The sequence below is a fragment of the Halichondria panicea genome, chromosome 14 (genome assembly GCF_963675165.1).
Source record: "Halichondria panicea chromosome 14, odHalPani1.1, whole genome shotgun sequence".
Lineage (NCBI taxonomy): Eukaryota > Metazoa > Porifera > Demospongiae > Suberitida > Halichondriidae > Halichondria > Halichondria panicea.
In genome coordinates, this window is record NC_087390.1 from 5,299,476 (window position 1) to 5,314,578 (window position 15,103).

General features: G+C 40.9%; 2 protein-coding genes across 3 annotated transcripts; one reads left to right on the top strand and one right to left on the bottom strand.

Annotated features, from left to right (window-relative positions):
* The first annotated feature begins 8,291 nt into the window (after nt 1–8,291).
* On the top strand, nt 8,292–10,683 carry LOC135347946 (uncharacterized). Of its 2 annotated transcripts, none has more exons than XM_064546090.1 (10): nt 8,292–8,350; nt 8,403–8,512; nt 8,563–8,661; nt 8,714–8,806; nt 8,860–8,960; nt 9,006–9,158; nt 9,211–9,312; nt 9,372–9,529; nt 9,581–9,711; nt 10,003–10,683. In XM_064546090.1, the coding sequence occupies exons 1-9, from the start codon at nt 8,307–8,309 to the stop codon at nt 9,705–9,707; spliced, it is 987 nt and encodes a 328-aa protein (XP_064402160.1). In that variant the 5' UTR covers nt 8,292–8,306; the 3' UTR covers nt 9,708–9,711; nt 10,003–10,683. The 2 variants fall into 2 exon arrangements, with proteins under 2 accessions (XP_064402160.1, XP_064402159.1); XM_064546089.1 differs by having other exon boundaries at nt 10,037–10,683.
* A 1,413-nt stretch (nt 10,684–12,096) lies between these two features.
* LOC135347879 (uncharacterized) lies at nt 12,097–14,032 on the bottom strand. The gene has a single exon (XM_064545988.1). The coding sequence runs from the start codon at nt 13,977–13,979 to the stop codon at nt 12,297–12,299; it is 1,683 nt and encodes a 560-aa protein (XP_064402058.1). The 5' UTR covers nt 13,980–14,032; the 3' UTR covers nt 12,097–12,296.
* Between the last annotated feature and the right edge of the window lie 1,071 nt (nt 14,033–15,103).

Consider the following 15,103-nt stretch of genomic DNA (forward strand, 5'->3'; position numbering starts at 1 on the left):
TCATTTCTCCATGCATCCTTTGTGATTGTGTATATCATAATGTTAAGAAATATAAGTATGCAGTCTATAATTATGGTCATGAGCTGTGCCTAGCGCCTAGTACTATACTTTTTTTTGTGGGTGCGCATGTCTTGTTCTTTGAAGGTTTGTTAAGGTCTTTATAATAGGATGTGTAATTCTTCAATGCAACCGAGAAAAGTCTCATTCTGATGTACAGCAACCAAAGAAACTAGTTCAGATCTATGTATGTAGTAGCTAGTAGCTACTGTGGGCCAGAGACAGCTAGCTGTTCACTCTCTTTTGGCCCCAATTAAATTAACTTCCTGTCTATTTCCTGTCTATTTCCGGTACGACACGCATGGGCCGCGTGAAATCCCTGTGTTTCCAATCCCTTCCCTCTACTATCTATGGTATAAATTTCGTGGTACATGCTTTCACTGTTTTTTTTAATTTTTTTTTTTTATAATAATTCTGCAAAATGCATGGATACACTAGTAGCATATCACGCTAACCTAATGTGTGCCCTGTATATATTAATGCATTTGTTCTGCAAATTGGTCTTTCAAACTGTATATTTTTTGTGCTTCTTAGATTGAGAGGGCATACTCTTCTTTCCAGTGGTGGATCAGGGAATTTAATGTTACCATTTATTACCTGGTAAAGGTATGATAGCTTCAGGTACAATCTTCTTGTAGAAAGGGACGGTAGGTCCACAGTATCTAATAGGGAGTCGTAGTCCATATTCCAAAGTTTTGTGCAGATTTTAAGGGCAAACTTTTGTACTTTTTCTATTTTGTGAGAATTTGTTTTTTGGTGTGGATCCCAAACAGGGGCAGCATATTCCAGTTTTGATCTCACAAGGGAGATGTAGAGTTGTCTTAAACATTCTCGTGACGAGTGGCCATAGAACTGTTGGTAAATTATACCAACCTGCTTGCAGGCATTTCTGCACATTTCTTCTATGTGTTTTGACCATGAGAGGTCGTGAGAGATCCACACGCCAAGGTACTTGTAGTGGTAAACTTTAAGTAGGGGACGTCCACTGATATTGAGACACATGTTGGGAAGTGGTGGGCTGAATGTTCTTGATATAGTCATGTATTTACACTTGCTTTGGTTAAACAAGAGTACATTTCTTTCAGACCATGCTTGGAGTTGATCAATATCTCCTTGCAATTTTATATAATCTTCAGGAGATTGAATAGGATGGTAAAGAAGAAGATCATCAGCATAGAGCAAGAGACTTCCTTCATTTTGATGTAGATCGATGTCATTTATATAGATTAGGAAAAGAAGAGGTCCCAGCACCGAACCCTGGGGAACTCCTGACACAACCTCCGAGATATTTGATGACTTTCCATTTATTATGACATATTGTGATCTATTCCTGAGGTAGCTTGCTACCCAAGATACCAGGTGGGGATCTAGGTTCAGATTGGTTAGCTTACTCATCAATATCGAGTGAGGAACCTTGTCAAATGCTTTTTTGAAATCAAAAAAGACTGCACATACACTCTGACCATCTTCAAGCAGTTTGTGCCAATTGTGCACTGCCGTAAGCAGCGCACCTGTGGTGGATTTTCCTTTAGTGAAACCCCATTGTTTATTCGAGAGGAAAGATATATCTTTTAGCTGTTCTAAGATTTTACTATACATATGTTTTTCCAGGAGCTTTACAAGGATGGAGAGTAGCGATATAGGGCGATAGTTTAAGGGATCAGACTTGTCGTTTGATTTGGGTATTGGAGTGACATGAGCCAATTTCCAGTCGTATGGCAGTTCACAGTTTTTTATCGATAATATATTGAAAAGCATTGTTATACTTGGGGTGATCGTTTCAGCAGTAGCCTTTAGCATTTTGGCGGAGATTCCATCAGGACCATTTGCTTTTGTGGTGTCTAGATTTGATAACAGGTTGAATACTTCATCTTCTGTGCAGCGTAAGTTCTCAGGTAAGTCTCTTGTTGGTTGTTTAAAGGAATTTGGGTCAAGAGGAGGAAGTGAATGGTTGAAATTTGCATAAAACTGTTTGTTAAGGAAACTGTCTATTCTTATGGCTACCAACTGGTCAACTGGTGACGTGGCACTTTATGCATTTAGCCAATGATTGTAAAACAAGCTGTGTACGTGCTTGTGTACGAGATCAGTGTAATTGGAACTGACTGAGAAATTATCCTATTTACAGTAAATTAATTGAGTTTGTGTCATCCCTCATTCCAAACAGCACATGCATACGTTCACCATTATTGCTCTGCATACACACTGTTAATTGATACTCTTCAAGTTAATTGAGACAGAAACTGCATGACTACCTAGCTATTAGCAGTAAATGAGTTCGTTTCATCTTTCCAACAGCACTAACATTGTTATAGTATTTGATTGTGACTCTTAGTTCGGAGAGCTCGAGGTTCGTACTAGCCTCCTTCACCGGCCTTTGAAAGAAGGCCTGCTATCGACTGCTTGCGCATGCGCCAAATTATTGGATTTTTTTCCCCGTAAATATTCCTATATGCATGAATGAGTGCATGCATGTGTGCATTCATTGTATTCATTGTATTTGGTATATACTGTAAATTGCAACGCTTTTAATACGGTGCATGTCAAAACTCGTGCAGCTACTCAGGCATGAGGGTAAAATCCAATACACACTAAAATATTGTATCCATGGTGAAGGTAGCATGAAACATGATTAGCATGAAGCAATTAGGAGCTGTTAAGATATCGTATCCATGGTGCAGGTGGCATGAAAGTTCAAACACCTATTGATTAGCAGCTGTTGTCAAAACCCATGTCTATACATGTGAATATCATTCATAACTATCAGATAGCTGGACCACGTGCATGCACTCTTATATGCATGAGTGCATGTGTGGAACTTTCATTAACAACCACACCCGATGAGCACCCATACGCTATAAAACGGCCAAGAGCTAGCTCAGGTCCGGATTGAAACTACAATGACTTCAATGTAAAGCAATTAACCTTCAAGAGCGGCCACTTCTCTACCCCATGCATATAAAAGTAGCTTTATTAGTCCCCATCAACTTTAGCAATGGACAAAACCTCAGAACAAACAGCCACACAGAATTAGCAGGGAATTATTGCTGCATGAGATGGTTTTCCCCTCCCTATATACATGCAACCTAGCTTGTATAGATATAGAGAAGCAGTTAGCAATGCTCCATGCAGGATTCATTTGCAGCAGGGATTGACTCATGCAGAGCATGCATTGTGATTGGCAATTCAACAAAGACCGCCTCTCTATATAATGGCCAAAAGGCTGTTCTCGGCATAGTTCTCCGTTATGGAGGTTTCCAAAGCAAAACATGGCGAGCATGCACAGCGCAGCTTGCATCACTCGTCATATTAAGTCTGCTTCTCAAATGTCAAGTCACTATAATAATTGTATGTACATAGTGTAGTAAAGATAAAAGCATTCTTGAGATAGGTGCAAGCAAAGTGGACGTGTCTAAGCCTGCAGGCAAAATGCACATGCAGAGCTCATTTACCTATAATTGATTCAGTACACTGCATGCATGCATGACTGATTGACTGCAGCCAATCATGCATTCATATGCATCTAGTTGATCATGCATGCATGACTATTGTGTAAAGGAGATCGGGTCTTAAAAGCATTTCAACACTTACTCATGTTACGTATATATAGTCCATAATTATGTCAAAAAACATACATAGTAGAATGACATTGTATCGGATTGGAGTTATACTCTTGTCTGATATCTTCACTTGTTTCCACGCTTTTTGTTGTTTCCCCTGACCAGCCAATCCTAGCAATTATTCGGTCACATTGCAAATGTTTTCTAGTTGAATAATTACTATAATGCTCCTGCCATATAGTTGATGCACACCTCCCTCCCGGGATATATCTACACTGAAGGAGTTCCTATACTCCCCTCCCCATGCAGGGCCTATATATACATTATACAAAATACTGGTCGATTGCATGCAGCCCATCATGCATTTATGTACATCTATCTACATGTATATATAGTTAGTCATGCATGACTATATTGCGTAAATTAAAGGCATTTGAACTTGCTCAGGAGAATGTCACCATGAATTGGAAGGTATACATCTCATGACTTAGTTCTCCAACTTTACTAGAAGTGAATGAGGCGTGTTTGATATCTTTGACACATTCATATTGTCTCTTCTTTTCAAGTTCATGCTTCCTGTAATAGTTGGTGTGTTGGTTCGATCTTGCGTGGGGAGTAAACACTCGTACATCCAGATAGGTACGTTCAAAGCGCCCACCCCAAAAACTGTTGCAAGCAATGTCTAATCTGGCACCGTCTTGGACGTTTGATGACAGCCAGATTAGTTCTTCACCACTTACAGGTTGTACTTCAGGCTCTATGCAGACGTCACTGCAAATTTCAGTGAGTCGGTTGGCCGTCAAATCTCTTATTTCATCAAGTTGTGCCTGGTGATAGTGAAACCACCGTGATCGACTGAGAATTGTTTACCGCATGCACAAGATGAAGGGACTCCTGGTAGTTGCCAACTGTAGCGAAGCGAGAGGGAATCTCGAAAAGCTCCTTTGTGTAAGTCAAATCCAAATTCTTGGATATGGATCGAGGGAAGTGAGCCGATTAGAAGCGCCTTTCTCTTGTGCTATAGGTCCATATAGATCTTCGTAGAGTGGTATAAAGGGATTGTTTCAGGGTGTCTGCTGTATATGTTTATATAATGTTCGCGATTTGATTGGCGGACATCATTCCTGGCTTTCACTTGAGCATTGGCTACTTCTGTGGCATACTCGAAGCTCTCTTCTTAGATAGGTGTTGCCGCCACTCCCTGAAGGCGACGACGTCCGTGTACTCTCTTCTCACTCTTGCAGCTATACCAATAGCTAACGTTCTAGTGCAGAGCTATATAACTACTATATATAAGATGTATGTACTTTCACATGTACTTTTTGCTGGTACATGTATTGCGTAGTGACATATACATAGATAGAAGCTTCCAATGCTATCGGAAGAATGAGTTAGAGAAAAAGAGATGTTATTATGAGCGCATTAGAGATAGAACACGGCTCGTTTACCCCACTGGTTTTCTCTGCTGCTGGAGGAGTTGGCCCAGTTGCAACCATTGTCTACAAGAAGTTGGCTTCTCTACTATCCGAGAAGCAAGGAAGGCCATACGGTTCCACCCTCCACTGGATGAGATGTAGACTGAATTTTTCACTCCTACATGTATAAGATCTGCCGTGATGTAAATCCGAGGCTCCCAATCTACCTTTGCTTTAATACAAGCCAATACCGTCAATACTGACTCAATTGACCTGGCCGTACACAAAGGGCAGGTACAATCTAACTCAACTATATTCTTTTTTCTTTTACAATGTACCCGTTGTGACATTCATGAATTATTTCATGCACGTTAAAAAAATGGATAGAAGCTGCTAGCCTCGATTCCAGGCCGCATTAAAGTACGGCGTGGTACGTATTGCATGGGTTTTTTTAAACTACAAAGGATTATATTTATAGTGCAGTTCAATACATGTACAAAAAATAATTATATAAATAAAATAATAGATCACACTAATTGTGAGGTTCCAGTTAGTTACAGCCAATGAGGCCACATTCGGCACTCATTAGGTCTACAAGAGATCTAAGGAAGCATCCCGGGTGCGAGCGTGCTCCCCTGATGCAGCGAATTGATGATCTCAGAAGGTGAGGCGACAATGGTTCGATTATATATGGATCATCTTTCTTGGATGCCAGGAGACAGGTGAGGCACTTATAAAAGGTAATTACCTCAGTTCCGAGTCCACCTGTTGCTGAGAAAACCAGGGGTGTGAACGAGACATGCTCTACCTACCTGACTCTTTGTTCGTATATAAGCGTTCTTCTTCAGTCTTTCGTGTTCGGATATAGCAAGAGGTGAGATTAGTGTTTCTGTTTGAGCGAGCATGTGGGTTAAACACTATCACGTCACAGAAGGTTCTTTCGTGCCTACCTCCCCAGAATCCGTTCATGGCAATTAACATCTAGTCTTGCCCCATCTTGTGTAGATGGCAGAGCCTCCCTGAAACGTTTCTCCTGTGACAGGTTGCAGATCGATCTGGCTCGTTGCTAACTTTATGGCACACTTTTGTTAGTAAATTTGCAGTAAGGTTCCTGATTTCATTGTGTTGGATGATAGGGGTTCCACCTTTCGGGCACGAGAGAGCATGTTCCACTGAGAAGGAGCTTCCACACGAGCAGTTTGAGGGAGTACGATCTGGTTCCAGCCATATCTCAGGGCCAAAGCATTGTGAAACGCACTTTTTGTAGAGTGAATCCAAATTCTTCAATGGGTATATAGTGTGGTTAGCCAGTTTGAAGCTCCTCTTTCCTTTTCCGCTGCTCAGTTAGGGTGTGTTTCAGGTTGTTTGCTAGCCTTGATCCCAGGCCGAGTTTTCGCTTTTGCGAAATGCATAACTTAAATAAGTGTATGGCATTTACAATGGACTTTCGGGTCTTGGCGGTTCGACGTGGTGTGTCTAAAAGTATACTAAAGCAGTTTGAAGGACTATACTGTAAACGTTTATGAACAGTACAGCTTATAAACTCGGCCTTGGATCGAGGCTGTCGTTTACAGTTAAATTTTGTTGAGTGGATATTATGTTGTAAGAGTAAGATGACGTGTTACTTAGTCCTTTAGTGGGGCTGAGATATTTGAGGATGCCATATAGGTCGCTTCAGTGTCCTTGGTAGGGTTAACTGCAGCAATGCCTCCGAGCCTGGCCGGAAGGGCAAGGAGATTTCTTTCTTCATCATTAGGTGGAGGTTTGTCAGTCAACCTTGCATGCCTTGCATTGCATGGGTGATAGTGTACATGCACTTTAAATTACAATAATTATGGGTAATCGTATACTACGAATGTAAAACCTTAGTAAATTATACTGTAAATTAGTACGTTTACTATGAATAATGTTCCATACTGAGGCCTACTTTATCTCCATCGTGAAGCTGTGGCTTATGCCATCTATATTGCGTTGGTCTAGAAGGCTTGAACACTATAGTTTTAAGACAGAAGAGGCTCTCATCTATGTCTACGTCTAGGATGGTCCAAGAAAGACTCTTATAGCCGGATTGTCTTTGCAAGTAGCAGTTTGAGTACAGGCTATGGCATGGGAAGTGTATGGTGCCTCTTAAAGAGGCACCATACACTTCCTATAGCCTGTACAGATCCAAGGTAAGACATCCTGATCATACAACTGTCATAGAGGTAGATGAGAGCCTCTTCTGGATTTAGACTGCCTTCTGCAATAGAGAACTAAGTATATAGCCTCGATTCGGCCTTGAATCGAGGCTAAGATTCCACACAGAGTGGAAAGCATGCGCATGGGTGGCCGACAGGGTCACCCCCTCCGCTGTCACTAAGACAGTTAGCTCTAGCAAAACTGCAGAGGGAGTCAGACTACTGCAGAGGGAGTCAGAGACTCAGGAGAGTTATAGCATAGATAAACGGGATAGGCAACGCCCAGCACTTCCGTTGGATGAGGCGAGTTGCTAAAAAGGGGTGTGCACTCAAAATGTCAGTAAAGATTTTATATTATAGCAAGCTGTGCTCTTGAGGAGACACCAGATACACTTAGACATAGGCTATTAATCTTTTAGAGCTGCTTATGCAAAGTGGTGAGGAAGTGAGCTCCAAAGGGGGTGGGTGTCAGTACTCTCTACAAACCATAACAGGTCTGTTCCCAAGTACTTCAAATGCCATCTCTTCGATCACACAATACAGATAAAGATACTTGTGTTCCACTTTCTAATACCTAAACTGTGTCTTAGAGCACTTCAAACTAGATTACCATGTACAGTAAGAGCAGGAGAGGTACGCAAACTTTCTGGACTTCGGACAAACGTTTCATGGTGCTGCCACTACTTCACTGCATTGAGAGCTGGAAAATATGCTTTGTTCCATGCAGTTATAAACACACTTTAATTCTGTGAAACGTACATGTTATAAAATTAGTTCATATTGGAGATAGAGGTACACAAAGGTTCCGTACAGAATGTCACTAAATGAAAAAAGTGCCCTAAGTATATAGGAGAGCTTTAATGCTCGTCGGCACTATATCTCTCCTATATACTATGAGGCATTTTTATAATGCATTTTTATAATGCATGTGCATTAAACAATTTCCCCAGGTATATAGGAGAGCATTAATGTCCATTGGCATTAAAGCTCTCCTATATACTAGGAAACATTTAATGCTCGGCACTAAATCTCTCCTATAATAATATGGGATATGCTTTATGATTGAGGGCACTAAGTCTCTCCTATAATAATATGGGATGCTTTATGATTGCCACACTACTGTGCCTTGTCTCACTGGAAGGTACATACGACTATTAAAATTGTATATATCTGTTTACCTACTTTCTTCCTAGCACCAAGAAGATAGTTGGGATCTCTACAGTGTCTCGAACAGACCACGGTGTTGCTCAGACACGAGAATTGCAGTGCACTAAGATTGCTGTGCCACAGGCAATTGCTCGTAGTATGGCACCTTTTTGTGTATGTACTATGCTAATCAGTATTGTAATTCAGGTCTGAATGTTGTAGAAGTAGCGCATGACATGCAGCATCAAGTGTCTCGTTACGTGACCTCTGATCTGGGACTGAAGAACTCCTTTGATATATGGCATGGTAAGTAGATCTATTAGTAATAATAAAGCATGTTCAGAACTGTTTTATTCAGGGACCAAGAATTTGTCAAAGTGTCTCCAGAAGGTTACTCAGGGTCGAGTTAGAGACAAGGGACTGACATGGTTTCCTGAGCTGGTTGACAAGCGTACGTTTCCTATACTTACATGTAATGGTGTGTTTTCAGTGTTCTTTATATAGAAAAGAGTATAAAGGTGCATCTATACTGGGCTATGAAGAATTGTGATGGTGATGGCCAGAAGCTTCGTAGTCTGATAGAAAATATCGCTATGCACTATCAGGTAAAGTAATGCAATAATAATTATTATTACACTAGTAATTTTTAGGACAACCACCTTGAATGCCACCCTTCATCGACTTGTCATCTCCCTCACTACGCTCCTGGCAAGGATCTGCTGACTGACCTGGCTACTGTCCAGCAGCTGGAGAAACAATTGAAGGACACCTACATCTATCGCTTCCCAGAGTCCTTCTGTAGGGTATGTTCGTTGAGTATGACTATAACCTACTTAGACTGTGTGCTGTATATAGTGTCGTGATATGTATTGGGTGGAAAGTTTCAATCACCAGCTTCTCTGCTACATCTCAAAGAGGGTTTTCTCTATGAGAATGAACTTGGCTGTGTTGGACTGGGTAAGATTACTACTTTCCCTGACAATTTGATATTAATAATTATATGCACAATTATTCAGAATGAGAACGTGGGACGAGAGCACACAAGCAAGCGCAAGTTGAAAGACCTTCGGCGACCTGACCGCAGAACTGCCATGAAAGCTCTCGTCAAGAAAACGTATCAGTTTGCTTATGTACTGTGGACCACCTACGTTACAAAGAACATGACAAGCTTGGAGTAAGTCAACGTATCTAGTGATCAGTACAATACTTATTGTTATTGTTGTAGTTTTCTTGATGAAGATGATGGCGATGATGGCGATGATTCTGATATTTTAGAAGATGGGGAGATTGTACCTGATTCAGACAGTGATTACGAGGGTGATGATCCTGGCTGTGTGGGACCAAACGTCTGATTGTGTGAGTATGTTGGTATAATGTACTTTTGTTTCGCTAACCCTCTTTTAGCTAGTCATATACGTCATCCTATGTTTATCATTAATTTTACATACAATTAATAATGAGTCCGTTTGTACTAAAATTAATCTTCTATATTATCGTCTGTAGTGTCGTTCAATACTGGCATCAAATGTACTCATGTAATCCCTATAATGTCCGTCATCTGTAGGATAGCGTCTTCGAATTTCCTGCATGTATACACTTGAGTAATTTTAATGCCATGAATATTTTTTTCTTACTTCAATTACACAGCATGGCATGATGTCTCTCCTGTCATCTCTTGCAGTGCGCAGCTCCTTTGCTCTCAAGTACTCCTCGTCCTGCCACACCCCAAGTGTGTTCAAACACCTCCAAAACAGCTTGTAGAGCCTGTGTCGCTTCTCTGCATTGGCTGGATGTGGGTCACATGATCCCTTCAAAAACGTTGGAGGCTGTTGAACGACGCACGGGGCACAGAAACAGTGTGGACAGTGGTTGAGCCTTCTGTGGACGGGCACATTATGCTGTAGTGTCTCGTAACCACGAGGAAGATCGCGCACACTCACATCTGCTGAAAGAAAGCGATAATAATTGGCTAAGTTGTACACGTATTGTGATATGGTCACTTACCTTGCCTTTCTTCCAGATCAATTTCATTCTCTGGTCTAACCACCCTCTCCCAAACGATCTCTGCCCTAAACCCTCTTGTTGGCTGGTGATCACGAATGAATTTGTTCAATTCTGAGATGAAAACTTGAGGAGGAATATCGTCGTATTCAACTCTAACCTGGAACAAAACTGTGTATAGCTTCATATTGTTTGTATTGGTCTTACTTTTATGGTTTTTGCAGCCATAGTAAGCGCTAGCAAAGATAATATCTCTGTGGATAGTATAGCTAGCTGTGTGTGCAAGTCTTGCGGCACAATTTGAAATTGTAATCACTTCCTTCCGGACTGCCCAGCCCCCTTTTATACACGGGAGCGCGGCGTGCTATCGCGCATTGATATCTGACGCATTCTCGTTTAATGGGAAACATTAGGCCACTCCAAGTGACACTCTGGTTTCTGGTCCTGAAGTTTTTCTAATTGCATGCGGGCGGGCGGCTTTTCTCATTATGTCATTATCAATTTCACCTTATGAATCTCATTATTTTGCAAATGAATATCATTATCACACTATTTTGTACCTGGACCATTCTGCGCATGCGTAGTAGAAATAATGAGATAGAAATCCAAGAATAAAATCTGATGCGGGCGGTGGACCAGAAACCAGAGTATCACTTGGAGGGGCCTTACAGGGAAATTATCCAATAATTTTGCGCATTAGTCATTTCATGGGCTCGAATAAACATCTTTACTATAAAGCTTAGGTACAGTCTACTGTAGCTTCACTATATGCAGGGCGGGTCGAAGAGATATTTTGAAAAAAGGCTACTGAAAGCTCACAAGAGGCTGTTTTCCTTGGCTCTGACCGCCATTTTAAGTGGAATTAGTCTACATAATGACTATTATTATTTTGTGAGAGTTTTTTGGCCTGGAAAGAAAAAAAACACTTCGACCCGCCCTCCAGAATGGTAAGAAGCATCATATACAGCAAAAACACAGAGCTAGAAGTGTTTTTGGAAGTTTAAAATGACTACTAGTTTTTGTGTTGTTTCTAGTAACTTGATGATCGCTCAGAGCTTCCACTGGAACATGTTTTGTATGTGCTTCAAACTTTTATCATGGCATTTATAGTTTCACAAAAATCATTATAAGAAAATCATGAATATCATGAGCAAACTGTTTACCGCAACTTTAATTACTGTGGTTAGTTGTTAGTTACCATAGTTTGTGTTTAGGAATGTTCATTAGTAATTATCTCTGTTGAGTTTCCGGAGCAGAGCCTCCCTTAGTAGTCTTTTGTTTTGTACAATAGTTCTTTGTTGTAAAGAGGCCCTGCCTGCGGGGCTCTGTGCACTATACCCTCAGGCTTGCATGCATGTTCTGCATGTTTTGTCAGTGTCTTTTTGTGATCTCTATTGTATTCTGAAACTCTGTCAAATTCAACTTGCTTGTCGCTTGCTAGCTATAGCTCAAACTGCTGTGCATCAGATCTCTTGCCAATAAATAGTGCTTCCAGAGCCAATCCAGTTTCAAGTCAGCAGGATAATCGCATTCATGACACTCTCTAATCTACCACACAATTAATAATTATTGATCAATATTGACAAGTTAATAGCAGCACGCTCCTTTGGTGTAATATTTACAACAGTATAAAGGGCTATAATTATAATAGTTAGCTATAAGTTCATGATTGTCTGGGAGACACTGCATGCTCAAGCCCCGCCAGATTTGCATGCATAGATCATTCTGTGCTCACAAATATTGAATCAACCACAAAAAATTGTTACATATAATTATACGGTAATCAGCTTGAATAGTTATACACAAGTACAATTGTTTGGATTGACATGGCTAGAAACAAGTTATGTATATATAATTATTATAGCTATGCACATCGCACACTACTAGTTTAGCAACTTCTAGTTTAGCGACTTTAAGTTCTCACATCTAAGAGCAATCTTTTAAGACTTTTGTAGTTCGTCACGCATGGCAGGAATGAGTCCTTTACGAAATGCGATCGACAACAGCTCATCAGCAGTCTTGACGTCATATTCGTGAACAGCCCATTTTAGATAGACAAGGAATTCCTTCCAATCGACAAACCCATCACTGTCCATGTCCATTGCCTTTAGTCCTGCCTTAGTATCGTTGCATTTAAAACAACCAAAGTAGGGTGCCATGAAGCCATTGTAGAACGAGTCAAACTGCAGGGCATCATCTCCCTGTACCTTGTCTTGAAGGTCCCATGTGTCCCACCTCTCTTTAATTTCCGTAATCAGCAATTTCTCAAGATCTGTTCCTGCTTGCATGCGAGCAATTACATCTCCCATCTTGTTTGTTATTTGCCCTCCAGATCGATCAAACAACACAGCCAGGCCTGCTTCACTCATGTACTCTTCTTTTCTGTTTCCACGGAGATCTTCCAGCATAACTTCTTTCATCTTTTCAGCTATCTGCTGGTTGAATTGCGGATTGCTTCCAAACAACTCATTAAGCCGAGTGATAATCATGGCAGTTGAAGCAAGTGTGCTGATCCTAACCGGTGGCTTCTCACCAAAGAATTTCGCAATATCGAATTCACCTTTTCCTACATGACCCCCTGCGATGCCACCAAAATCAAAGCTCATATCTAGAGCTCTCTCCCCGTACACCACCTGCTTGGGGTGAGGGTCATTACCGGTAGTGATACTCGTAATAGCTATCGCAGCTTTTCGCAGATAGGTGCAGTTATATCGCTCTAGTACTTTTTTGTTTCCCATTCGAATTAGATTCATCAGGGTGATGGATGAGCAAGCATGGCCCATGGCTGCTCCCTCTTCAGCTACACTGGCCCAAATACCATTAGCTCCACTGCATAAGCACTCGAGTTGCACAGTCTCAGCCAGCCCCCACTTTTTGTGCACGTGAACCAGCAAAAGTCCGTCATTCCACTTCCTGGCATTCATTAGATTTCGTACAGCTGTTGTCCATGCCCCAATTTCTTCTGGTAAGTAGTCTCCAGTAGGTTCCTCGAAAATAATACCCAGCAATCGTTTCTCCTGTGGTAGGGATGCAAAGTAGTCAACTGCAGCGAGTACACGTTCTGGCACTTTAATCATTGCCATAGGGAAATCCCTAAAGTTGACGAATATTTTGGAATCCTTTGAAAGATTAGTATGAGACCATTCAATCCATTTCATGATCAGCTCGCAAATATCTTTCACTGAACAGGACTCCCAATCGATAGATTTGTCGGCAAGATCGAATTCGATAATCGGGTTTTTCAGTCCATGTTTTTTCATCTTAGCCAGGCCAACTGGTATGGTTTCCCTGTCGATTACCCCTTTCGAAACACCTGCTGTGACTTCAGAGAATGCATAGAGTGTGCTCGGATCTTCACCTTTTTCTGTCAGCTGTTTGATGAACAAGTCATCAACTCGTGTCATGTGCGAAAAAGACGCGACTATGATGTTTTTTAAGCCGCATTTCTTCACTTCATTGTAGATTTTCCATTTGTTCTCAATGGTGTGGCCGCGCAATTGGCCTACAGTGCTCTCTCTTAAGGAATTGTCCAGTACAAAGCAGTCGAGGTTTTGGAGTGTGTGTCTCTTCTTTCCTTCATCTGCAATGGCAACCTTGATACGATCCAGCTCTTCTTGATACATTGTATATGGGCAGCACAGCAGGTACCCACACTATAAATGCTTAGCAATGAACATAACTGACACTTATATAGTCTTGAAACCACTCTCCGTAAATACAGGATTAGAAACTAACCACGCACGCTGACCACCGGAAGCTAATAGGCAGCACAGATTATAATAGTAGCCTCGATCCCAGGCTAAGAACAAACTTGAATAGAGAGCATGCAGTGATAAGCATCGCAGGTATAAGTACAAAATAGCAGTATAGCTTGCTTGTTCCTTGTGATAATACTCTACTGAGAGAAGCCACTATAATTATTATAGCTGTATGATTTAAGATACCAACATGCAGTGTCAGTGCAACTGCACTGACTATAGTGGATGATTTACAAAATAAATAGCTTGATCACTTAATAATTTATATTTATACTTCTGTACATTACCTTCAATTTATGGGCAATGTTAGTCGTTCAATCACACATAAGAAATTAATAATTATGTGTATTAAAATTAATTACAATAATGTTTCCCTTTTTTTGATCTGCTTGCGGTTTTTCTTTTGTGTAGTCTTTGTTGTTGTCATTTGTTACCACAGCTCACGTCTCTGCACAAGCTGTTGATAACCCTCAGTGCATGCTTCAGTATTCTGGCAGAACTCCACTGATTCACTCACTCAAAAAGCACTTTACGTCAGGGAGGGTGCATAAACAGGTACTTTACCATGTCAACGAATGATTTAACTGCAAAGGGAGGAGGGGAGTTTTAGGTCTACGTACTTGACAGTGTTCGCTCCAAACAATCAAAGCATATACTCCAGTGATGAATTAATAATTATATGTATAGGGCTACATTTTGATACCAAGAACATCCTCTATGCTTATTCCATTGTTGAGATAACACTGAAAAACTACTATTTTCTACTGTTTTGACAATATCAGCAGTTGCAAACCACAAACCAATGATGCTTTAATCAACCACAAGCTTAATTAAAAATGGGCATACAGTTATTACAATGACATCTGATTCTAGCTAGTCATTCCTGTTCAATGTTCAGAGCTCATGGAGCTGCTCATTGCAAACTGATAGGAGACGATCTCCTCTTCACAAAAATCCTAGACAATGGTCTGGTTGATCATCCTATATGG